The following is a 25,847-nucleotide window of genomic DNA, read 5'->3' on the forward strand; positions in this document are numbered from 1 at the left end:
AAGATGATTTTACCTAAATGTATTAGGAGGGGAGGTACAGAAAGAAAGGAACCTCAGGATGGAAGGTGTCCCAGCCACCCTCTCAGCCCTGCACACACACAGCACGCTGGGACAAGGCTTGGCTCATTCAGGATATTTTATTTTCTTAAAGTAGACAATCTTTGACTTTCATACCATACCAGATCCTCTTTCCTCTGTACGTCTCTTAAAGTCCTTGGCTGTGGTTCTGGCCCTGACCTTGGACACATGGGTACCGAACAAAGGCAAAGAGAGAAGATTTGGCAAGGTCTCTGGCGGTGCCTTCCCTCTCAGCGGCAGCAGGGGTTCGTATTTACACGCAATCCTTGGCCAAGGTCCTTTCATGGTGGCAGGTACCATGGGCCCTGGGGCAAAACGCGCTGGAGCTGGTGGTCCCAGCAGGGCCTCCCTCAGGCTACAACACTGGCTGAGCCTTCACAGGGGTCGCAGCTGCTCTCAGCCTCAGGCGCGGGGTATTTGGGGCCAGGGCCCTGTCTCTCGCCTCCCCTTCCTCTACTTGCAAAGCCAGATAATTTACTCTTTAAATACCAAGACAGTTAGCTATTGTTCATTCGCTCCTAGGTGAAGAACCTTCTTTAAATACATCACATTTATTTTCTGAAATAAAAACGAAGCAGAAACTGCACCAGTAACAGGACGCGGCACAGGCGTATGCACAACGCTGCCCTGCGAGGCTGCCACAGGGCGGCCGTCACCCCAGCGTTGCTCGGGAGCAAGGGACAGACTCGTCCAGATAACAACTGTTACACTCAGCAAGCCAGACACAAAAAGGACCACCTGAAAAAAAAATAGGTTTTGAAAATCTGCATTTTAAAAAAGAACACCCAACTGCATTTGAATTTTTTTTTTTTGGTTTTTTGTTTTTTGTTTTTTGCGAAACACCACGAGGTTTGGCCAAAAAAAAAGGATGTTAGAGAAGAAAAACCAGGTTTGATTTATAAAACATCAGACGAGTAGAAGAAAAGCTGGAACCCAGCTGGCCTAGTTGGAAACAAATCGTGCCACTCATGTCATTGTGTGGATTTTTGCTGCATATTTTGAAGCTGTTTAAAAAGAGCTGTGAGTGGCTGGAGGTCTGGTTAGTGCTGTCACCTGGCCTCGCACCCTGGTTCCAGAACGCAGAACGTGGTACTGAGTAGGCCAGAGAGCGCGTGTCCAGCAGCGAAGGAGCTCGGACCTTCTCTGGTCCCCCCTCCTGGTCAACGGCAAGGTCCCTATTCTAGGGCAGAGCTGGCCTCATCTAGGTGGCCCCGCGATCTCTCCCCGCAGTCCCACGGGGGGGCCCCCATGCAGAGTGGGGCCAACTCAGGAAGAGGGAAGGGCCCGTAGGGAACTTGGTGACAGCCCCTCAAATCTTCAAGAGACTGCGACGCTTTGGGAACTTTGCCGTCTCCAGACTGTGTGCGCGTGCGTGCGTGTGTCTACCTACCTAGCAATCTATCCGTATATATTTATGTTTGTGGAAATGTGGGGGCCAAGGAGGCGGAGGGGCGCGGGGACATTCTTCAGGCCCCGTTTTCTGCCCCTGGGCTGGGTCTCCCTAGCACAAGTGGAGTTGGGGTGTGACACCCCAGGGGTTTCGTCACAGGCAAGCGGGCTGGCCCTGGCCCCTCAGCAAAGGCCTATGTACTTGAGATTGTTCTGTATGATGACATCTGTCACTGCGTCGAAGACGAACTGGATGTTACTGGTGTCGGTGGCGCAGGTGAAGTGGGAGTAGATCTCCTTGGTCTCCTTGTTGCGGTTCAGGTCCTCGAACTGCCGCTGGATGTAGACGGCGGCCTCCTCGTAGGTGTTCTGGCCCTTGTACTCGGGGAAGCAGACGGTGAGCGGGATGCGCCGGATCTTCTCCGCCAGCAGGTCCTTCTTGTTCAGGAAGAGAATGAGCGAGGTGTTGATGAACCAGTTGTTGTTGCAGATGGAGTCGAACAGGCGCAGGCTCTCTGCCATCCGACTCTGCGGGGGGAACGTGCGGGCGTTAACCCGGGCGCGCAGCGAGGCCCTGCTGGGAAGGAGCCCCCCAGCCCAGGGCTGGCCCCCACGAAAGCTCCCTTCTGTTGGGAGTCCTTCCTCTGCCAGGTGAACTGTCTTCACCATCTCCCACAGGCTCTGGAGCCCTGAAGTGGCTGGCGCCTCCCTCTAAGCCCCAGAGCCTGGCGTGTGTTTGTAAGAGGCTCTCCTTCCCTATTGGACCCTCCTCTGGGTGACATGTGGCTTTGGGGCTCCAGTCTGGCCTCCCTGGGCGCGGTTTACTGGGCATCTCTAACCTTACACCCTGAGGCCCAGCCTGCCCCACTGGCACATGCAAGCTCAGGTCGCCCATGGGAGACACTATCCTGTCTCCCTCAATGTGAGCATGGCCAGCCTGCTGCCTGGTGGTCAGCTGCGGCCTGCTGGGGTTTGGGCCCCATCCTTTGAGCCTCGATCCTGCTCTGCTAAGTATTGTCAGTCCTCAGCTGGAATTTGTGAGGGGATGGCCTGAGCTTTTGAAACCAAAGACTCCAGTTCAGAGTGGGGTGTGTGTGTGTGTGTGTGTGTGTCTGCTCCTCTGTCGCTGCTGGGCCTCAGGCTCACTGGAGGTCACACATGGCCCAGGGCAGATCCCATGCCCCTACCCCCTGGTGTGCCACAGGATGGTGGCTCAGGTGCAGGGACCACAGAGAGTGGTCCAGCCCTTCTTTACCTCCTCTCTCTGAGTTTCCACACAGAACTGACAGCTCTGCTAAAGGAATTTCTACTCCTGCTGAATTACTGCTGGTGGAAGCTGTCTCTTGTTTTAAGATAAAATGAACAAGCTGAGTGTCTAAAATCTAGAACCAGTTTACATCTGAGGCTTTTGGTTTAAGAACTTTTCTGACCAAATTATACCACCGATGTGGTAGCAATGAAACTACAGCTGGTGCTGGCAGTGTGGACACAGCACCGCTTGTCAGATCCTCACACCTCCCTATTCCCATTGTACAGACGATGAAACCGAGGCTTAAAGAGGCAGGTAATGTGCTCCAAGTCCCACGTCCTGGAGCTCCAGGCTCACTGCATTTCTGGGGTGGACAGGCGGTGCTACTGGGCCCAAGGGAGGTTATCCCAGGGTGGGGGATCCACACTGAAATCCTGCTCTCCCACAGACCCTGACTTGTCTGAGGTACAGGTCCGACAGCATCAGTGCTGAGAAGGAACCAGGCTGAGTTGGGGGAGGATGCCCAGAGGCACGGTCATTACCCCTGATAAGAGAGAAGCTGCCCTGAGACCCCATGTTCCGCCTGGCCGATCACATTCTTCAAAACCAATGTTGCGCCTTTTTAAGAAAGAGTTCAGGAAGAACAAGCTCTGAAAAGTGAGGAGTCTCAGGCCTGGGGGGGGGGGACCTTTCCGCAGAGATAAACAGAATGCAGAAACCCCATTCCCAGCAGTGACTGGAGGAGCTGCACAGTTTTCCAAATGTGAGAGCTAAGTGGTGGACTAGAATTGTCACATTCTGCTGGAGTGTAATTAACTTTAATGGGTTCCTGGAAGCCACACAGTAAAGCCTAACAGAGCTGTCATTTCTCATGGGACTGATGCCATAATCAGGGGCTGTGCTTCTGACCCCAAATTTTACATCAGATAAATAATAGATGCAGCCATTAGCACATATTCATTAATTCATTGAGCAAATACTTGTTGAGCACACCTTAAGTGTCAGGGACAGGCCCCAGCTCTTATGACAGGTGATGGACACCCGGAAACCTGACAGGGGGCTTCCCCCAAGGCTGAGAGGGGGATGGTGTGGCCACCAGCAGGTGGGACCCAGCAGGCCGGTGGCTGGGGATGGAGCTGAGGTTCAAGGGTGGGTGGGCAAACCCAGAATGGGCGCCAGGCAGAGGGGACATGGTCAAGGTCCTGGCATGGGTATCTGATTGGGGGCCAGGGCCTGCCTCCCTGAGCCCTGCTGGGTCACTTGGGGTGAGTTGGGTAGCTCTTGTGCCCAGCCCAGCCCTGCTTGGGTAGACAGATGGCAGAGTCTGGGAAGAGCGGCAGGAGGGCCTCCTCCACACACTGAGGTGGTGCATGTGTTCAGGCCACCAGTCCTGCGGGGCTCGGCTGGTCGGTCTTCTGCAGGGTGTATGTGTGCAGTTCAGCTGCCGGGTCCTGAGTGGGGTGACCCCTCCTGTCTGCACGGCCAACTTGTCCTCCTCTTGCTCAGCACACACCCGAGGCTCCTGACTCCAGACCCCAATGACCAGCTCCCGAGTCCTGATGCACTGAGAGCCCTCTGCCCAGTGTGAACCTCTGACCCTGGGCAACTTTCTGGAGCCTGGACATCTAAGACTCAGGTTGCTGGCTTGGAAATCTCTGGAACTCAGGCACGTGTCTCCTGAGGTAGCTGGGAAGCAGCTGTGCCCTCGGTTGCCCCTCGCACTCGCTCATATGGTCACTGTGGCAGTGCAGTCTCACCAGAGCCCTCTGGTCCTTTGACACTGTGCCCATGGTGTCACCGTCACTGCAGCCCAAGTGCCCCCAGGTTGGTAGAGCAGCACCCTGACACCTCAAATCACAAATCACTGAAAAAAGAGCCTGCTATTTTGGGATGTAATTCTGGAAACTTCGAGAAGCATGCACGAGTGTGAGTATGGGAGGAGTGAGAGCCCACCGCCCAGGCAGCAGCAGTGTAGCCATCAGCTACCCTTCTCCTCCCACCTCCATGTTCTGCTCACCCTCGCTCAAGGCCTCTTCTTCCTGGAAGCACCCCTGACTTCTCCTCTGCACCTCACTCAACTTTCTGTGGCACATGTCTGGCTGTGCTGCCTGTACCAGGATTAAGTCCCAGTCTCTCGGTATGGCTTTTGGGGCCTTCCTTGGCACAGCTGACCTCTGGTTGGGTGTGCATGGCCTGGGTGCCAGCTGTGGCCCCATTCATCTCCTCCCTGGCCTGTGGGAGGTTCCACCCTGCCACTCAGTTCTCCTTTAACTCTGCCCACTTGGTGTCATGGGTCAGAGCTGCTGCCAAGGGCCCCGAAGGAGTTAAGACATAGTAGGGGTCACCCTCAGGTGCTACTGGCCCCCTCTGGCAACAGAAGCCAGGAGCAGCTTTGGCATGACCGTAGCATGTCACCCCTTTTCCTGCTGCCCCTTCCATCAGCCTGACACAAACATCCTCTAGCTTCTGCTCTGACAGCTCCTAATTTGCTCAGCACCACTGGGTGGTATGTGGATGTCGCCTGCTTAGACCGTGGCTGCTCCTGATAATCCGTCCCTAAGATGGCCTGAGTTATCTTTGCTCAGTGCCAAACTCTGGCAGATGCCTTCACTCCATGCACCGATGCTGTGCACCTGTGGTGGCCTTAACCCGACTGGCTCCTGGAACATCCTAGGGACTAGGGTGAGCTGAGGCTCAAAGGTTAGTGAGGGTAGTCCCGATTCTCCACGCAGGCTCTCCTGCTGTCACGAAAGGGCAGATAACCCTGGTAATGAGCACGGGGTTTGGGGCCAGAGGCCCGGGGTTCACTCTCGCCACCAGTGGTTGCCACGCCTTGGACACGCTCTCTCTCTGGGCTCCAGTTTCCTCACCAGTGAACTTGGGGTGGTTGTGGCACTCAGTGTCAGGGCTGTCGTGAGAAGGAATGAAGGTGCTGATGTGAGAAGCTGGGACTGCTGGGCCTCATCCTGTGGCTGCCGCTGTCATCCCAGTGATCATTCTCCTGTGCCACTCACAGCCCCTCGCCTTGGCACTGGGGTGTCCCTCAACTCTTGCCTCTCATGGGAAGATCTACCTCCCTATACCCCCAGCACAAAGCCACTGTGGGATGTGGCTGCCCAGCTGCAGTGGTGGCTCTGTGGCATGGAGGCTGAGGGCTGTGTGACATGCATGGAAAGCTTAGTCCCCACACCCAGGCACAAGATGCTGCCAGCAGCCGTCAGACATGACTGTGAGATAAAGGGGAGGCTTTCTGGAGTAGGAGGCATTTAAACTGGGCTTGGGGGGGGGTAGTGGTGGTGGTTTAAGGGCTCTGAAAGGAAGAGGGAGGGGAAGGGAAAGGTGTTGGGACAATGACCAGCTCAGAGGCTTGGAGCTGCAGGGGGGGGCACGCTGGTTGGCGTGGAGGAGAGGACACGGCAAAGGCTGGGAGAGGCTCTTTCTGGCCCTGGGACTCAGTTTCCTCATCTCTAGGATGAGTTCTCAGTTCTATTACAGACTGGAAAGCCCAAGTCTGCCCATTATAGAAAAGCCTGGACAGTGTGCTCATGGGAACTGGATTCAGCATTTCACAGTGCAAGTAGAGCTGGGAGGCTGGGCTGTGGACATGAATGAGCTCCATTCACCAGGATGAAGCCAGCCCCGTGGCTGCCCATCCTGCAGCTGAGCCACCAGGCCCCATCAGGGCAACGGAGTGCCAGGCTCCAAGGGCGCCAAGGGCGGGACCTGGACATTAAGGCTGCCTGGCAGCACCCTGGCTGGATGGGCCAAGAGGGAGGTTTCATATGAGGCTGGCCATCAAACTGGCACCTTTTATAGTGACAGACAAGCCTCTGGTGTCCCTTTGTGGTGGAAGGCTTGGGGGCACTAAGGGGGCACATATCCTGTCAGCCAGCAGGATATGGCTCAAGGGGCATAGGGGCACTGCTGACACAGTGAGCGGCAAGCTGGTCAAGTCTGGTGTCCATCCCGTGTGGTGCTGACTGCCCCTCCTCCTCAATTGCTGGCAGGGGCAGGTGAGGCCCAGAGCCCTATGCTGTGGGCCGGGAAGACAGGAGGAGCCTCATGACCCCCCGGACCATCCTGAACCCTGCTGACGGGGGAAGTCTGGCCTAGGCATCCTCCCTCTTGCTTTTAGGATTTGGCTCTGGTGGACCTTTCTGGACTCCTCCAGCTGGGTGCCCATTCTGGTGACTGCACAGGTTCCAGCTGCACCAAGCTCTCTCGACCCCCACATTTGTTATTTGTTTGCCCAGTGCTTCCTGGTTGGGGCCCAGCCTGAAGTCCCCACCCTCGCAGGACCACAGCCCTATCCAGGCTCCAGGACAGCTGTCCTGTTTACTGGCCATCTCTTCCTCCAATAGCCAGCAACTCCTTCCCTGACCCCAGATCCCCTGTCCCAGTGCCGTCGTGTTGCTGGTTGTGGTCATCTGTCCTGGTGGCACACCGCGTGCTCCCTGCACCGCTGGCCAAATACCCCATGCAGGTGTTTCAACCGACTATGACCCTGGACTTTCCAGTGTCTCAGGTTGCCACTGACTGATGGGTCAACGGGCAAATGACCTGGCGAGCACCAAAGTCTGGTATATGTGGGGGCAAGGAAGCTGAGGGACTCCCAGGCAGGGCTTGGGACTGTGGCAACTGGGGGAGCAGGGTCCCTTAGAAACCAGAAATGCAGCTGGGTGTCCTCCTTTATGGTACGGGGTATAGGGGGAGCCTTGGGCACTGGTGTCCCAGCCAGCCAGGTGTTCTGCGCAAATGCCAGGAGCAATGCCTATCATTCCTCAGGTGCCTGGGGCAGAGGTCCCTTTGTGTTATGGGTGAGACTAAACCTGCCTGAGGGTGTGAACCTGGGCTCTGGGCACCAGCGATTTCCTGTGGCTTCTCTAGTGCCATGATCACAGGCCTCTGGTTAGAAACAAGAGAACTTGGATTTCAGACAGCCCACCCAGGCGACCACATCTGCCCTCTTGTCCACACAGGGCTATGGACTGTTAGGGGCCAGGATGGTCAGGATGTGGTTGGGGTGGGGTGGGGTGGGATGGAGACACCTGTCGGCCCTGTGTTTGTATAGATGTGCTCTGCTGGCTGGGGCACCAGACATCATTCTACCACCAAATGCAATGTGACCCGAGATGTGTCACTTCCTCTCCCAAACTATTCCCAGAAGACGCTGGAGCAGTTTGGGGTGGTGTGTGTGTGGCTAGCACTGCCAGCATGCTCGCACTGTCCTGAGCACTGGGCTTCGAGGCCTCTTCTAACACCATTCTAAGAAGCCTCTTCTGACGGCCTCCTCCCATCCTCTGGGCCCCACCACAACCCACACAGATGTTGGGGCAGCAGCTGGTCCTGCCTCAAGGCCAGAGATTTCCTGAGTCTCCTTCGGCTGCTGGGCTGTGCTTGCCTCTCTTGCCTGGCTGGGGCCTGGAGACTGTTGCCACCACTCTGCTTTTGAGTCTGAGGGGAGGTCATTGTACACCCTCCCCTGTCCTCAAGGAGCTTACAATGCATACGGAGGCTGATGATAGGAGACAGACATGGGCAGACAGACAAAAACCATGCAGCCAGGCAGCATGGCTGTTCCTTCTCCGCAGAGGCTCAGCAAGAGAGTAGGTGAGGGAGCCTGAGTCATCTCTGCTCACGCCTGCAGGGACCGGGAATCGGAGCTTGGGCTCCCCAGGCAGCTCCAGTTCCTGTCGCCTGCTAGAATGTTTCTCCACCCCCCACTCGCCCCACGGAACTGTGTCCCCTTATTGGATGAGCTTCCTGGAGGGCAGGGCCTGTGTGCTTGGCTTACCCAGCACCTGGATGGAATCACCATAGCCCTGTGTGGACAAGAGGGCAGATGTGGTCGTGGTCAGCCACCCACAGGGAGACAGAGGGCGAGGAGGTCTCTGAGCTGCCCTCTGTGCTCCCGGGTTCTGAAGCATGGTGGCCCCTCAGGTCCTTTCCATTGCTGAGCTGCTGTCTGTGACAGCAGTTGCCACCCAGGGCGGCTGCTCCCCTCCCTCTGCTGAGCTTAGTACCCAGACACTCAGTAGACTTGCTGCCATTTCCATGACAACCAGGAGGAAGCCTCCACCCTCAGAGCCTCACACACCAACAGACTGATGGCAGGAGGAAGCAGCGGATTCTTGAGCCAGGCCAGGTGTCCTTCCACAGCTGTCCATCACTGTTTACTTGTTGGGGTGGGCGTAGAGAAGGGCCTCTGGGAGTTGGCCTCTGGGCGTAGAGAAGGGACCCTGCTCTCCCTGAGGGGCCGGGCAGTGGGAAGGCCCTTTCAGTGACTTGCTCCTGGCTGGGGGGAGCCTCCTGGTAGACCGGGAGACAGGAAGATGGCATTGTTACTGATGGAGCACTGGGTGGTGTCTCACCCATGTCACCCTGTGGCAGTATTAGCCTCAACAACGGCCGTGACAGCACTGGGCCTCGCTTCCTCCTCTGTGTGGAGGCTACCATGATACCCAGATGCCCAGCTCTGTTCTTAGAAGTAGCTGAAAGGGGCCCCCAGACACACCAGGGAGAGAGGCTGTGGTGGGGCTCCTTCCAGTGTCCCCATTTTACAGATGTGGAAACTGGGACTCAAAGGGTTCACCTCACCTGCCTAGGTCCCTCAGGTTGTCATTCTCCAAGGAGAGCTTCAGACAACCAGATCCTTCTTGGACCTATCATTTCCCCCACTGCTGCTGGCCTCAGGAAACAGAGAGGTGTCTGGGGACAGAGGTGGCTGACCAGGGTCACTTCCAGACCAATCTGGTTAGCACTCCCCACCTCTTCCTCCTGCAAACCTGAATGCTGCAGTGCTGGACTGGAGAATTGGATTAATGAGGCTAATGAATCAATGAGCCCCTGACTGCTCCCAGAGCCAGTCTGCTGGGACAGCACAGAGAGGGGCGGTGCTTCGACCAGCCAAGCAGGCAATAGGGCTCAGCGGGGGAGTGCTGCCGCCTGCCCCTCTCCCCACAGTTGCCCACGCCCAGGGTCAACCACTCACTCCCCAAGCCTGGGCCCTTGGGGTGTTAAGACGGAGACACATGAGCAGGGACAGCAGCTCAGTCCCACACTCCTCCCTCCTGCCTTCCCCTCCCCCAGTTATAGCCACTCTGCTCTCAGGACCCTTGGTCAGACACCCACTCACCTTAGCACCTACCCATTTTCATCTGAACCCCTTCTCTCCTTGCTCACTTCAGCCTTAGGGCTCCCTGGGTGACATCTGTGGGGGAGGCAGGAAGCAGCCCCACAGAGTAGGGGCCTGAGCAAGGACCCTCCACTGCTCTGATGGGCTGCCCTGCGGCTCTTGGTTCTGCTTGAACTCGACCTTCCCCCGAGAGCCTCAGTTCCTGGTGGCCAGGAGGCAACAGTTATTTTGGGCTATTGTAAAATGGGTCACAATAGGAATGTGGTCAACAGGTAATGACAACAGGGCTGGAGGCCTTGTGAGCCCACCCACTGAGCACCTAGTGGGTTGCAGAGCTGAGATGCAAGCTCAGCCCCCACCGCCTTGGCTGTCCTCCCAGCACCTTTTCTCATGGTCACTCTCAGACACACCTTAAGCTCCCATTGAGTGCAGAGCACTTCCTTGCCTCGAGGGACAGAGAAGAGCAGGGAGCAGCCTGACTTATGATGACTGAGTCACCCAGAGGAGGGACACACGTGCCAACTGTCCAACACTACACAATGCAAACCAGAGGGCAGGCAGCACGGAGGGAAAGGGGATGATGAATGAGCTGACTTCTGGGGCGGAGAGAACACGGCTGCCCCTTCAAATCTGTCTAGGCCTCGCCTTCCACCTGCCACCACCTTCATCTCTTGCTGGGGCCCATCTCCCTGCTTCTACTCTGTGACTCCCCTGCCTCCTCGCCACAGCTGACCGGATCACTTTACTCCCCCAGGCAAAGCTCTCTGGTGGCTTCCATCATGAGTGGATGATCCCCATACCCCTGCCTGGCTCCCATGGACACCCTCCCCTTCCACCTTGGGGCCATGCTGTTCCTTCCTAACCCACAGAGAGTTGGCTCCCAGAGGCCTTCCTTGACCCTCACCCCACTTGACATGGTTGTTATAATCCTTCCTGTTAATTTGCTGCACAGCTTCGAGCTCCACTGGACCCAGTAGTCACGGCTCACGGTCTGCCCGTGAGTGCAGTGCTTGTCTGTCGCGGGTCTGCTCTCTCCAGCACCCAGCCAGGGCGCTCTGCCGAACTTTGGGTTATGGGAGGCAGGGCCAGATGGTGCACGCTGTGTGCATTCGGCTTGTCCGCCATGTGTGCGGGGGCTGGGGTGAGGCGGCGTGGGTGCCGGAATGCCCCGGCCCGGCCCTCAGCACAGGTGCACCTACCCCAGGCAGGTCTGGGCCACAGATGGTCTGACAGGGCAGGTGGGGAGGGGCCCCCAGGTCTCCCCCTCTCCCCAGCCTCTTGCTCCCCATGCCTAACATTTGGCTAGGACCATGGGGGACAGCAGGGCTGGGTACTGTCCTGGGCTTTCGCTAACAGTTGGCCTGTGTCCTTTCTCACTTTAGCTCCGTCATTCGGCGGGTCAATCTGGCAAAACTGACTGAAAAGGCACTTGATAAGCAAGTGCTCTTGGGCTTTAAAATGGTCAGAAACTACATGATCCTAGGTCTTGGTGCATGAAGCCTCCAGTGTTATTTTCCTGTTTCAGCCCCTCGTGGCCAACCCCAGGGGGTACTGTGTACAGAGGCCCCAGGACCCGACTCGCCAGGTGTGTTCCTGTGGTGAGGACGTGCCATTCCACCAGCTCCCACTTCCTCTACCCCCAGCTGCCACCTGCAGACAGACAGCCCTGAGGCCACAGGACTTGTTAGAAGGGAGATTAGCCAGTGACAAAGAAAGATTAGCAACCAGGAGAACACCTGCCATCAGACACTCTGGGCCTCAGGTTTTCATGGGCACTTCGACCGTCCCCCAGGGATGAGAGAGGGGCTTTCCTCCTCCCAGTCTCTTCTCCCAGCCCCTGCCCACCCCAGGGGACCTAGGAAAGCCCATTTTAGAGTGCTGAGCCCGCAGGCCTCTGGCCAGCGACAGATGGGGCTTCTCTGGGGCGGGAGTGTGTTCCGAGGAGTCCAGAAGTCAGAGTCACCGCTTGCCTGTCCCCCGACTCTCCCATCCAGTGACAATTGCAAACCTCGTAGTAACAGCAATGAGCAGGCCTGACACTTCAAACAGCAAGGGCTGTTTAAACAAGATAACAGGCTGCCGGAAAGCTGTAACTCAGGCCCTAATGGCCTGAAACCCGTGTTCCGAACCTGCCAGAAAGAGCAGAGAGTACTTCCTGCCGCACGCAGCAGTTCAGCCTTGGGCAGCCTCGCCTCTGCTGCTCCCACCCTCGGTGGGCCAACCTGTTTGCTGGTGCCTGTTTCCCCACTGTACAGTGTGGAGGGGGCTGGAGTGATCCTAAGGAATAAAAAAGGGCAGCACCCCCCAGGTGCCCCAGCCCCCTGCACAGGGGACAGCCAAGGTTCCTCCTTAGGTGACAGACCAGCTGTGCCACTAGGGCAACTTGTTCTCGGAGCCTGAGTTTCCTTGCTGTGTGGTGGGGTCCATCCCTGCTGGGCTAGAGGGCTTAGAGGTTGTGTGTCAGGGCCCAGTGGGGGACTCTGCATCCTTCCTTTGCCCTGTCCTTATTTTCCCACCAAGACATTAGCTCCTAGAGAGGACGGACTGCAGCCTGGGTCCCACCACCTTGCTCACAGTACCCGGCACAAGCCTGAGAACCAGGGCACCACAATACAAGTGTGGTCAGTCCAGCCGTCACCCTTCCATCTACTCTGTGGCCAACATTCAAGGCTGTTCTGAGCTCTGAACCCATGCTGGTCTGGTGGATAGACTGGCTCAACTACTCAGGAGCTGGGCAAGGGATGGGAGGGGCCCAGAGTTGTGCCACTGGAACAGCCTGGGCCTGGGCAACTGAATGGGCACAGGTGGCTACACAACCCTGGGGCCACAGCCATGTCCATTCCCCACCCAGGGCCCCGGAATGAGCTGGAGATGGCTCTGCACCCATAGCACTTTCTTGTTCCCCAGCTAGGGGACTTCAGCTATCTGACTAAGCTGCCCCCTTGGGGAGGCTGAGCAGGCCAACCAGGACACTGGCAGCCACCAAGCCTGTCAGTACTGCTGTTCCCCAGCACAGGCCCAGCGCCCCAAACACACACATCACTGTTTTGCTTTCTGTTCTCACTGAACCTCAGAATCAATGACTTGCAGGATCTTAGAGCCGGAAAAGACCACTCCTGCTCCCATAAGTATTGGCCACAGCCCCGGGGTAAGTGTGACATGGATGGTAGGCATCCAGTAACTGAGGGAGTGACTCAGATACGCTCAAAGACTCCCACTTCTGGGCAGCAAATTCCCAGGCCAACACTGGGAACATTCACTCTCAGAGGGCCTGGAGTGCCCATGTCCTGTTCTCCCATTTCATGCCCAGGTACAGAGACGGAAGGGGCCCCTAGCCACTAGGCAGGCCAGAAGACCTGTGGCCTGCTCTCACCTTGACCCCCTCCCACCCTGCAGAAAAGAATGCCTTTATCAATCCATTTTTGCTTCAACTGAAACGCAAACTGTTTCCTATTTATTTTTATGTTAAATCTTGCTGGCTTAATCCAGGTGCCCCTGCTGTCAGTCACTGATGGGAAATTAGCAAACAGCAGGATGCAGGTGCATGCAGACTGGAAGCTGCCAACACACACCAGGCCTGGCCTCGGGCTTGAAGGCCCTCACTCTCACTGGGAGGAAACCAGAGTGCAAGGAGCCTCTCCTATTTCAGCTCCAGAGGACTCCCTGGAGCCCAGTAGTCTAATACCCTTGTCTGACACTACTCAGCAAGGCTCGCTCTCCTGCACTCCTGGGCACTGCCCTGGGCCACACCTCTAGGAGCTAAGGCTGGTGAAACCACTGGCAGTGGGAGGGGGCTAGTTCCTGCAGGGACACGAGAAGTTGGAGACATGGGGCCAACAAGATCGATTTCAGAAATACTCATCCTTAAAAAAAGTATTTGGGTCATCACTGCTATAGCTCTGGCTTCTCCCTCTGCAGGAAGTGGGGGTGCTGGGTAAGTGCAGCTTTCCAGGGTCTTGGCTCCATCGAGAATCTGATCAAAGCAACAGAACCTCTCCCAGCAAGGATGCCCATACATGTGCTGCTGCAGCCACACAACTGGGATGTGATTTAGGAAATTCTGTAGGCCCCTGGGACCCTCCGTGGCTCCCAGGCACTGCCACAACAGGGGCCTCAAGCCTGGGAATGGCTGCTCCTAACCCACTGCCCATCACTGTGGCTGGTGGCTTTATCCTGCCCATGATGTGGCAGTCTAGCAGGTGCTGGGCAGGCCGCTAGGACTGCTAATAGGAGCTGGAAGTAGTTCATACAAGATCAGAGTGGCAGGACAAGGGCTTCCTGCTGTTTCAGAGCACCTGCTCTAGGAAAGAAAATGACTTTTCCATCCTTGGCTGATGACCTGGTCACAAGATATACAAATAGTAGCCAAGAGGCTGATGTACAGCCCCTTCCCAGCTTCCATCAGCCACAGGGACTGCCTAGACCTAGGGCCCAGGGCCCAGGCCAACTCTGAGGACTTTGAGATGAAACTTTCTAGACAGTGGTAAGGATCAGACTCAAGGCCATGTCTGCGCTGTAGCCTATGGGTGGGCTATAAAACCCAGGTAGAGAGCTGTGAGCAGCAATGTGAAAACCAGACCAGACCAAACCTGAAAGCAGTGTGTGGCTCATGCGGGAATGTTACTGTCGTCGACACACCCATACTCGGCTAGGCTCTCAGCAGCTGACAGTGCCCTCCCAGTGCTCACCCTGGCTGACACCACCCGAGCCTCTCAGGCGAGGCAGTGAGACAGGCTGGACGGGCCATTTCTGGGTCCTGGGCTGTCTTCACTAGGGGTGGTCTTGGCCTTTGGGTGGTGCAGCTCAGGTGTGACTCCTGCGTGGGTCCCCAAACACCTCACTGCACCCCACCCACATGATACCCAGGGCTGTCTGCATGTCTTCTCAGACAGGCAGTGTGGGGGGAGAGCATGGGGACAGTTCAGGGTGATCCCTAGGCCAAGCCACAGGCAGGCAGGACTCTCCGGCAACAGAGCCATGATGAGCTGAGGACAGGCTGGCACTGTGAGTGGTCTGGGGTGGCCACAGCACAGGCTGCTTGGGAGCAGCTGTGTCTGTGGACAGAGCACTGGGTGGGAGCATACGGACAGGGTTTGAGGGGAGGGTACACCAACGTGTTAGGGTTATGGTTAGAGGACTTTGTGGTTGTCTATGGTGAGAGGGAAATAAAATGACAGGAGGGCATTCCTGTTCTTACGTAGCCTGTCCAGCCACCCCAATCAGGCAGGGTTCCCAGGGTCACAGGTGATGCCACAGGAGCCAGGAGAGGTTTGCTGACCTGCCTATCCAGGGGTCTAGGCTCCAATGCCCAGCACTCTCCTTTATTAGAGCACAAGTCCTGCAGTTCTGGGTCCTATGGGCGCCATGCACAGATACAGGCCAATAGCAGGTATTATCAAAACTACATTCTTCTGTCCCTGAGTTGAGGACCTGTCACACTTTACAGATGAGGAAGCCAAGACTGGACCAGCTCATCTAAGCTGAGGCTGCCCAGGGCCTGGGGCCGCATCTGGCCAGAACTGTTCCCTCTCATCCAGAGGTCCTGTCCTTGGGCAGATGAGGCTAAGAGAAGCCAGAGGGAATTGTATGCCTGGGTGCCCAGTGGGCACTGGACAAAGGGCCATGGCACAGATGTCTCCCCTTAGCATCTTTCCTGCCAGGCCAGGGGTTGTAAACTGCTCCAGAACCACAGGTTGCCTTGGCTAGCCGTTCTATAGTGTTCTCTTTTATCAGTAGATGATGATTAGCTACAGACCTGGTTTCCTGGAGCCTGGGACACAGGAGCCAGAGGCTGTGGCTTCTGGGGAATGTTGAGCAGGTCAGAGATTTCCCAGCTGCTGGAGGGAGGCTGTGTGGCCCTGCGGGCTCCAGGCCTCCTCAGTCAAGATATCGTCAGCCTTCCCAGAGTCACCGAAGTCTAGAAAAGGTGTGTGGGGATGTGGCCTGGGGCTGGCCTTGGTGGAAACCTCAGGATATGAGAGGTCCAGGGCCTCTGGCTGACTGGTTTTATTAATGAAATTAGAGAAAGTGCATGAGTGGAGGGGATGTCAACCAGGAGGTGATGAAGACAGAGTTGGGCGAGCTGCAGCCCAGCCTCCCAGGGCCTGCCTGAGCTTGTTCTCAGGACTGAGGAAACTGGTCATCGGGACCTCATGCAGGAGTAGGGGTACCTTTTGCTCCATCCTGGGCATCCCTTTAGGATGTCAGGGCCTCTTCCCTTAGCTGACTGTTACTACTTTCTTCCCAGAAATTCCAGACTGCCAGAGCCACTGGAGCCTCAGGGGGCCATACAGATGGGTGAAGATGACCCCCCCACATCCTGTTAGACCAGATGCATTTCTCGTTGTTCAGGGCCACTTGTAAGATGCCATGGGTGGCAGATACCCTACTTCTGCCCCTATGTATGCCGAGGGTCCCCAAGTCAGCTTGGCCTCCAGTGCTTTCAGCCTCCTCCCTGGAGTCCGTTCTTGAAAAGCACAGTAGTTGTTTTTCAGTCTTGAGTTATAAAAATATCTTAAACAATAATAATCTACGTCTTAACACTCAGAGCTGCTCTGATGTGTACGTAAGGAGCAGAGCTAATGTGCTCAGGACATTAATTACCCTGCTGCCCGGTGGCTGTCCTGGAGCTCCCGGTAAGCGCAGAATGGAGGCGTTGAGAGCAGATCAAGTGGCAGAGGTGTGGGAGGTACACAGATGTGTGCGTTGTAGAGGCCCTGGCAAACCCCAGCTCCACCATCCCCAGGCTGTGCTGGGGACTGGATGCGGCGCCTGGGACCTTGGCCCTTCTGCAGGGTGACTGGGGCCTGAGCTGCTTCACAGGGGGCCTTGAGGCCAGCCACAGCAAGCACAGAAAGTGGGCGCTGGGGAAGCCACTCCTGCCCTCCAGGGACTGCTTGATGCTGTCCCCATCTGACCTGAGGGGAGGAAGGGACACTCATCTCTGTCCCTAGATGGTGACTCGTTGCACATACTAGGTGTGTGGAGAATGTTTCCTGAATGGGTAGAACAAGCTTTTCTCTCCCAGATGGAGAACAACACAGGAGAGCCCCAGCTTGAGCAGATGGTCTCATGCGAGCCTGCTAGCGTGCGGACAGAGAGAGCAGAGCCACCCAGCTCCGAGGCTGCTTCTCTGCGCAGGATTCTTGTAAATCTGCTTGGGGAGAGTGGGAGGTGGGGTGGGGTGGATGAGCGGGAGCCACTCTGGCAAATTACCGTTCTCAAGCGGGATGAACATGAACAGAAATAACACGTGCAGTCACAGGGCTAGAGTAGGGAATCACTGAGAGTCCCAGAAGAGGCTGGAAAACAGGGACACGCCTGGCTTTTCAGAAAGATGCGGACAGTAAATCCTGTAATTCACGGATAACTGGGCAGGCCCTCAGGGCCAGGTTCAGAGTCACAGATGTGGTAGGCTGGTGAATGTTTAACAACCCATTGGGAGGAGGCTGATTTGAAGCATCTGCCGAGTTCTGTGCTGAATTACTCTCACCTGGCTGATTTTAAGTTACCAACACAATGTCAAATGGCCCACAAATTCCTAAAAATTGAACATGGCACTTGTGAGCTGGTACCATCCAGTTCCACCCTCCAATGGACTGGTGCAGACAGGGAGGCTCTGCCCCGCTAACCAGGGTCTTAGCGCCCTCCTCTGCAAGTGGGGCCTGGTCTACCCACACAGGCTTGTCAGCAGGGCAAGAGGCCCCCACCCAAGCCCAGGCAGGTTGGCTTCTGTTTTGGGAGGGCCACCGGTCTCAGAGATCTGAGGAACACTGTGGACATCCCCATGCAGATCCTGCCAAGGCACATGGTAAGGTCTGCCATGGTGGGAGAGTTGCAGTGATGGGGATGGCATCCAACCATCATGGAAGGGTGGCTGGTTTGTTCAGTGGCAGAGCTGGGTCCAAGAGAAGGAGATGGGGATAGATGAAAAGGCACGAGGAGGACCCCAAAGCCCCACCATGCAGTGTGGAGTGGGGGTAGAGGCATGGGACATACTGGGCACAAGGGCCCTGCCTTGTCCTTTTCATTTGGCTGACATCTGACAGGAGACCTACTCAGGGCAAGGAGAAAAGCCCAAAGGTGGACAGGAAACGGGAGTCCTCGAAAGCTGCCAGTGTGACGGGAAGAGGGTGGCGGAAGCTGCTGCTGATAAAGGCCTCAATGGCTACATGCCTCCCTGGGGGCAGAGGGAAGGAGGTCTCAGTCCAAGAAACTGAAATGCCAGTTGGCAAGTGCTAAGGGCTGAAAATAGGTGCCAGGCTGTGCTGCAGGGGAGGGGCTGGTTCTGGCTGCTGCCTTTTCCACCCTTCCTCTACCTCGCCCCTGCCCATCACGGGCTGGAGCCAGCACCCTACTCAAACTATGTGAAGCTCAGGGCCCTGGGGAGCAGATACCCATCACTGCCAGCCATTCACTGAGTGGGGGCCACGGGCCCAGACCCAGGTCCACTGAGAAGAACCAGATGACCTTAGCCTCTTTAGGGTCAAGACAAGGGCCAGGCAACAGAGCAAAAGACCTTGGATGAGCCCAGGGCCTGAGGACCTGCATAAAGGTGGGGGCACTATTCATAAGCACTGGCAGGGCACCTCCGTGATCCAGTTGTGAGAACATCCCCCTAACAACTGGCCATACCTCTCTGATGCTTGGGAGGTGGAACAGGCTACAGAGACAAAGCTTACAGGGGGACACCAGCTAAAGACAGCACATGGCCAGCTGAGCCCTGCACCCACCAGCACCTAGCTGCACCTCCAAGGGAGGTGCTGTCATGGTCCCACTGAGAGCCTGGCTCTCTCACTGCCTTTGTCTTTGCACAGCCTCAGATCTGTACCTGGGGCTGTCCACTTCGAGGGAACCCAGGCACCTCTGTTGGCCAAGCCCCACCTCCTGGCTCTGGTTCAGGAAGTCACTGCTGTCCCAGGGTCACCATGACTTGTGGAGGTCTCAGATAAACTGCACGTGGTTCTGGCAAATCATGAGTTTGGAAGGAGCACTAGGGTAAACCAGGGCATGGTGGGGGAAGGTTGGTGGCCTCTGGGCAGGTCAGTGGCTCATCTCTAGCACTGTCCCAAGTCCCCATGGCAGGAGTCCTGGATCTATGTCCTTGACCGAGTCAGGAGCAGGAAAGAGAGTGGGGGTGTGCTCTGCTCAGGCTCCCTGTGGTCCTGCTACTGACTGAGTGGGGGCAGCAGGGAGTGCCAACTCTGATGGCCATTTGACAGCCCTGCACCCAGCCCACAGGGAGGCTGGTCACATGGCATCCCCCCACCCTGATTCCCTGTGGATGGCGCCCAACTCCAAGTGCAGAAGCCAGTCCATATCCCAAGGCCCTTCCTGGGATCCCTGGTGAGCAGTGCCAGGGCCTCCCTGTGAACCAGACTCAGCCCTGGGACATGATGGATGTTCTGTGGGCCTCAGTTTCCTCACCTGCAAAGCTGTCTGGTTAAGGACACTAAAGGATAGGCCAGGTCGCTTCCAAATCTAAGCCGAGGTATTATCACATCTGGCCGTTTCCCTTTTGTAATCACCTCCTTTGGACAAACAGAACCAGTTGTGTGATCAACAGGCGAAAGCCTGTCTTAGCGCAGTACCATGTGTGACCTCAAAGCATCTCATGACATGCCATTTTTAAAGCACAAAATCAAGCTCCCTTTTTGGGCTGAATGACCAAGCACAGTGGTATCCTGTTTGCAGGACAGCCTCAAGCAGCCCCCTCCTCAGGGGTGCACTGCACATGCATGCTCCCACTAGGGCCTGGCACCTAGGGGGCTTCCCCAGGAGAGCTGAGTGTGCCAGGGACTGCACACCCGGAAGTCAGGGCCCTGAACTCTGGCTCTTCCCAAGCTTGCCTGCCTCTCGCCCACTCTAAAGTCTTCTGAGCACCAGTGGGTGCCAGGCCTGTGCCCACAGCACACACTGTACAAGGTGGGAAAAGGGGGCTGTAACCTGTGTGGGGGTGGGGAGGGGCTTAGGGACCTGGACAAGGAGGGGCCATTGGCCAGGGCTGGGAGAGGTCACCCCCCTAGTCTGGAGTCTGGCTGTGTAGTAACCGCAACCTGTAGAACTTAACCCCTTAAAGGGTATGTCCTGTGTCCCACCTGTCCTTCAAGGGACCCTCCTTGACACATCAAGCAGCTATCTGTGGGGTAAGCAGTGGGGACACCAGGTCTCCCACAGTGAGCCTTGCTGTGGCTCAGACCACCTGTGGCCCCAGTTGTTCTGCATGAAAGCCAAGGTGGGGATTCCACTGGGAACTGCTACCTGCTGGGTCCTGAAGGAGGGGGCAGGTGTCCCCAGGCAGCAAGAAGGTTTGTAGAAATGACACTGTGACTGCTGAGTGTGACTGTCCCCTCCCACCAGCTTGGTGTCTGGCCCCTAGGAAGGGCCTTGCACCTGCATAGCAGGTGCACAGCGGACACAAAACAGGGCTGGGAACACCAACACCTTTGCCAGGAAGTAGGCAGTGAGAAAGCCCCTATGGGTTCTCACATGGGAACACTTTGACACTTACAGCCAGGCCTTTTAATCTGTCTCTTCTGAAGGTTCCCTCCACTATTAAGTGGCTGCACAGTCCATTTGCAGATCTGCAGGGGCCAAGGTTGGGCAACAAGCTTTCTGAGATTCTCAGCAGGGTACCAGGGTCCCACCTGTCAGGGGACTAAAGAGGAGGGGGCAGAGCCCCTGTGACTGCTGGCAGGCTGAGTAAGGAGCCTATGGCAGACCCTCAGGCACATGGCCTCTGGGGCTGTCACGGTGGGGTAGATGGTCTCTGCGCCTGAGTGGGGCCATGGCTGAACCTGCAAATTTAAAACGCTTGTCTTCCTTTGCTCCTGGAAGGGGCCACAGGATAGGTAAAGACTGAAGGCTGAGCCACCAGGAAGTGGCGCTTCCTGCAGAGGGCAGGTTGGGGCAGGGTGGCCGGGCTTTCCCCAGGCAGCAGAAGTGGCACAGAGAGAGCCCACAGCTGTCACAAGCTATAAGCCTGGGCCCATAACCTGTCCTAAGCCTGGGTGTCTCCATCTGTCTCCCCACCCATGACTGGGACAGCAGGCACAGCTGCCGCCCCGCATGATCAGCCAGGTGACACATCTCTGGGCTGCGCTCTGGCCTCCCACGCTGTCTAGGAAGCCCCATGTAGGAACAGTGGAGGCCCACTAACTGTGGAGCCCCTGGGTGCCTGTGAGGACTGCATGGGGGATGTGGACCCATGAAATCCTCTGGAACAAGAGCGAGGAATCATGGTCAAGGCTGGGCATGGCTCAATGCCATGGTATGTGAATGCTCCAGAATCTGCCTCCCCCTGCCCAGGTGCTGCCCTGCACTCGCTGCAGCCCTCCATGCCCAGGAGCCCAGAGATCCTGATGTTACCCTTGGCAACATGCTGACGCAAATGCCAGAGGGCGGGTAGGGGGCTGTGGCTCCTCTGCCAGGCGTGGGGGGCTGGGGCTCTGCCAGCCCTCTGGCAGGGGAAGACAAGGCCTTGGAGCCGAGTGGGGGTTGAAGAGCTCTGAGCTCTGTGTCTAGAGCCTGGAACCAGGCCCCCAGCCTCCTTTGATTTCTGCAAAAATCGGCAAGGCCTGTTCTTGGCTGCCTTTCCTTTGCTGGGGCACAGGGAGAATAGTTCAGGGCCCTCCAAAGGAGAAGGCAGGGTGGCAGCCCTGCCCCAGGCCTATGGCAGCAGGAGGGCGGGGGAAGGGCACAGGAGAGGCTTGCTGGCGGTGGCTGCAGGACGGGAGCTGCCTGCAGGCACTGGGAGAGGCAGGCTCTCCTCGCAGCCTGGCCTGGCTCTCCCCTGGGCGGCCAGCCCACCTCGGTGGCCAGCCGGCAGCAGGAGAAATCGCAGCGGGTATTGTCTTTCCTCAGCAGCCTGTTTGTTTTCCATCCTGAGATATTGCTGGTAGAGCATGAAAGGTCAGAACCATTTGGAATCCAGTGAATTTCCAGCCTCGCTTGCTTGAGTTTCTCGTCAAGAATTTCCTTTTCTGGTGAACAACCACCTCCCTGGGCCTGCCGAGACCAGGGTGGTAGCGGGAGGCGGGGCACAGGCCTGACTGCCAGCCCCTCCTTTTAGAAAATGCCCTGAGTGGCCCCAGAGCCCGCTGCCTCCAGGAGGCAAGCTCAGCTTCACAGAGAACCCCACAGCCCGCCAGCAGCCACTGTTCTCACCCAGGGTTTCCCACTGTGGTCTCCCACAGGGCCAGGGCCGTGAGAAGGCCAGCAATACGAGGCCCTCCCAGTCATCCGCCCAGCCTGGCTGTGCAGCCACTCACATGCACATGAGCTGGACCCACCCTGTAAAGAGTGACTGCAATGGAGGAGCAGGCACCGGGCCGAGGTCAGGAAAGACCTCTCAAGGAGGTGACACTTGAGATGAGACCTGAAGGGCAGGGGCAGGTGGGCAAGGGGATGACGGACAGGGTGGGTGGTCATGCTTAAAGCTGGAGAAAGCATAGCATATGGGAGTGAATGAAGCCCACAAAGGCCAGAGCAAAGAGGAAGAGGCAGCGAGAAAATGAGGATGGGCTGCTTGGAGCCAGGAGGGCCTCGGGCAGGAGAAGGGCTGGCCCTGGGCCTGTTTTTGAGGACACTTGGGCCACCTCCTGGTTGACAGCTTCAGAGAACAGAGATGAAAGCCAAATACCTCCATGAAACACGGGACCAACTCAGGGCCCAGGCATTCTGCTGTGTCCTGACACACCCGTGTGCACAGGCTCGGCGGTCAGAGCCTGCCAATGGACAGTCTGGGAGACAAGCCCGGCACCCAGGGAATTTGCCACACAAGCTTGGAGATGATAGACAAGACAGCCTGAGATCCAGGTCCTCGGAAGGCCTCAGAGCGCAGGCTATCACAAGCCTCAGGACAAGCAGAAAAAGGCAAAAGCCCGAAGAGCCGACCACCAGAGTCTGTGTGGCTGGAAGACCTGCCCTGACACTGTGCCAGGGCCTTGGTTGGGCACCTTGTTTTGGCTCAGAGCCTCAGAGCTTGGTTAGCTCCAAGCCCTCTACCCACAGCAATGCATCATCAAGGAGCCTGACCTTGTCTGTCTGTTGGGATGTCCCCTATGCGTAGAACCACACATGGTGCTGAAGTAGGGGAAGGCAGAACAGTAGGGTGGCTGGAATCTCAACACTACATAGTGCTGGGAGCAAGGTGGGCCTGTCCTTGTGGACATAGTATCCTCAGCTCAGCTCTGGAAGAACCCCAGATGCACAGAGGAAAGCGGGGAGAGCCCTGCCTCCTGTCTTCACGGTGGTCTGCAGCTGCTGCCCCTTCTCCAAGAGGCTGGGTCTCATTGCAAACCTGGTGAAAGCTGCAGGCCTCTCTAGAAGAATGCTCAGGTGCCCAGCAGTGCTCATAGCCTGCAGCCATCCACAGACCTCAGGGCTGTAGGACCAATTAGGACTTCCCAGCTGAACCCCCAATGTGCCTTAAAAAGTCACCTCTTCCTTGCCATTGCCCTGGTTCCTTGGAACCTGAAGGCAGACCCCCCATTTACCAGCATGGGGGGGTTTCTCCCATGAGCATCATCACCCCTTCCCCTAGGTTCCTGCCAGCCGCCGCCTTCCTAAGCCCCTAGCATCCATAGCCCCACACCACTTACAGCTCCTTTTGGACACCCTTTGCCTCCATGCCCCACCCCTCAGGATCAAAGGCCTTTTGAGGGCAAATTCTGAGTCTTTGCTCAGTGCTTCTGCCTGGCACAAAACTTCTGCTGCAGGGAGGGTCAGTAGGAGACCGTGGCCACACCTATCCCTTTGTCTGGCTGTGTGGCCTCCACCACCACCATTCCTGGGAGTCAGGGAGCTGTGGCGCCTCATGCACTAGGCCTTCTGCCTTGGTTGGGCTGTGGTATGCTGCCCACCTGTACTTACTAGCAAAATGACTGCCCTCTGGCTCAGCAGCTCCCCTCAAAACCTCACTGGCTCAGCACTGGGCCTGGGTTTCCCCTTGGCACCTCTGTGCACTGTATCACCTCTGTGGCCTTCCACACACAGTGCTTCTCAGCCTGGGCTGGGGACCTGAAAGAGCCCCACACTGACCCAACCCCTGAGGATTAAACCTCAGAAACAGGTCTTAACCCTGTCAATACCAGATTCTCAGGATCTGCATGGGGTTGTGGGGCCACAGCAGCTGTTCTGGGACCCAGCATGGTGCCCAGCACTAGTAGGTGCTTTGTACATTTACTTTACTGAGCTGCCACCTGGACCAACAATTGGAGGCCTGGCCTGGGTCTCATCATCTCTTGTCCTGCAGGGCCTCCAACCTCCCTCCTAGCGTATCCCACATACCTGACTGCACCCCAACCTCACCTGTAGCAAAGCCTTCTTAGTGTCCAGCCTCCCCAGCAAATCTTCCCTGACACCCAGGTGGCTGAGGGCCCCTACTCTGGACTCTGAGCAATATGTTCTTGGTTGCCAAGAAGCAGGACTCACTCAGCAGAGGGCAGGCTCTTTGCACCCTGAGTACTTGCTAGCAATGCTTGGGCACCTGGGGCCTGCAAGTGCTATGAGGGCAGTGCCGTCTGAAGCTCGGTGAGGATAGCCATAGCCAAGGGAGTGACCCCGCACGGTTGAGTCCTAGGGTGTGGTGGTCACTTGGAGGGTATTGGAGCCCTGGGGCCTGACAGGGCACTGAGGTCAGAGTGGGGCTCCCCAGGCTGAGATGGTCACTGAGAGCTGCCGTCTGTGGCAGATGTCCTGAGAGCATGACCCTGAGGTCCTGTGATGCCTGTGGAACTAGCTGTGCTCTACACTCTACTCCTAGACACATACCTCGCTGGAGCCACCCTGGCCCCCTTGTGATGGCAGCCTCTCCCACCCCACCCTTTGACACACCCAGAAGCCCACCTGCTTCCCAGGAGCCAGCAGCGGCAGGAACAAGCAGAAGAAAAGCCTGGCCACTCACCGTCTGGTTGTCCTCATAGAGCTTCAGGTCGTAGCCACTAAGCTCCACGCAGAAGATGATGGCTGTGACACCCTCAAAGCAGTGGATCCACTTTTTGCGCTCTGATCTCTGCCCACCCACATCCACCATCTTGAAGGTGAGCTCCTTGAAGGTGAACTTGTTCTCCACGATGCCCGTGGTCATGTCCCGGGAGCGCAGGATGTCCTCGACAGTGGGGATGTAGTCGGGTGCAGCAATGCGCTCCAGGTCGTTCAGGTAGTAGGCCGCATTGTCCTCCAGGTGGTACTCGCTAGAGCGGCCAAAGCAGGTCTGCGCCCCGGGGTCTGCCCACAGCCGCCGCATGACACCCAGCAGCTCAGGGGTGATCTCCCCCTTGCTCTCCGCGGGGCCCGTCAAGGCGAAGAGCTGCACAGCATCATAGGCGCGGTCGGGGTTGTGAAAGTCAATCTTGAGGGCAGCTAGGGCACGGATGATGCGGGTCAGCGAGTCAATGGCATTGTAGATGATGAGCGGCTTGTACTCCTTGCAGGCCTCCAGGTTGAAGCCGCCACTGTGGATGATCTTCATCTGCTTCACGATGGTGCTCTTGCCTGAGTTGCTGGTCCCCAGCAGGAGCAGCTTGATCTCACGGCGCTGCCGCTGGCTCTCCGAGCGCAGGTGGCGGTCGATTCGCCGGGACCGACGCGCCGCCTCTTTCTCCTCTGAGCTTTGCCGACATCCCATGGTCTGGCAGCAGCGGGCCCAGACAGGAACACAGGACTGGTGCCTCTCCCTCTACCCCGAGGGAACAGGATGCTGAGACTCAGGTGGTGTGCCCAGCAGACAGAGCCCAGCCGCCCTTGAGCGCTCAATGCGGGTGGCAGGGCGAGGCCAGACCCCGCTGCAGCCCCTGCCCCAGCGCCTCTTCTGCAGCTGGCATGGCGCTCCTGCTGCGGGGGGTGGCTGAGCCCTCCCTCTAGTGACACTCCCCCTCCCCAGGCTGCCACCTGGCCTGATGCACAGCAGTCATTTCCTGTCCTCCTGGTGGTGGGAAGCCGTCCACTGGCCTCTACCCACTTGCCTCTGCCTAGGCTGTGGCCGGCTGGTCCCCG

At 57.2% G+C, this 25,847-nt stretch overlaps 2 protein-coding genes across 2 annotated transcripts in view; one reads left to right on the forward strand and one right to left on the reverse strand.

The window, feature by feature from the left end:
* RSPH14 (radial spoke head 14 homolog) overlaps nt 1-25,847 on the forward strand; it is a 64,615-nt gene that overhangs the window by 7,901 nt on the left and 30,867 nt on the right. The window lies entirely within an intron of this gene.
* Nucleotides 119-25,641, reverse strand: GNAZ (G protein subunit alpha z). Its single transcript, XM_016204287.2, has 2 exons — nt 24,757-25,641; nt 119-1,995 (listed from the first exon to the last, which is right to left on the reverse strand). Exons 1-2 carry the CDS (start codon nt 25,477-25,479, stop codon nt 1,651-1,653), a joined length of 1,068 nt encoding a protein of 355 aa, XP_016059773.1. The 5' UTR covers nt 25,480-25,641; the 3' UTR covers nt 119-1,650.

This window comes from Miniopterus natalensis, chromosome 20, assembly GCF_054644295.1.
Source record: "Miniopterus natalensis isolate mMinNat1 chromosome 20, mMinNat1.hap1, whole genome shotgun sequence".
NCBI classification, from domain to species: Eukaryota; Metazoa; Chordata; class Mammalia; order Chiroptera; family Miniopteridae; genus Miniopterus; species Miniopterus natalensis.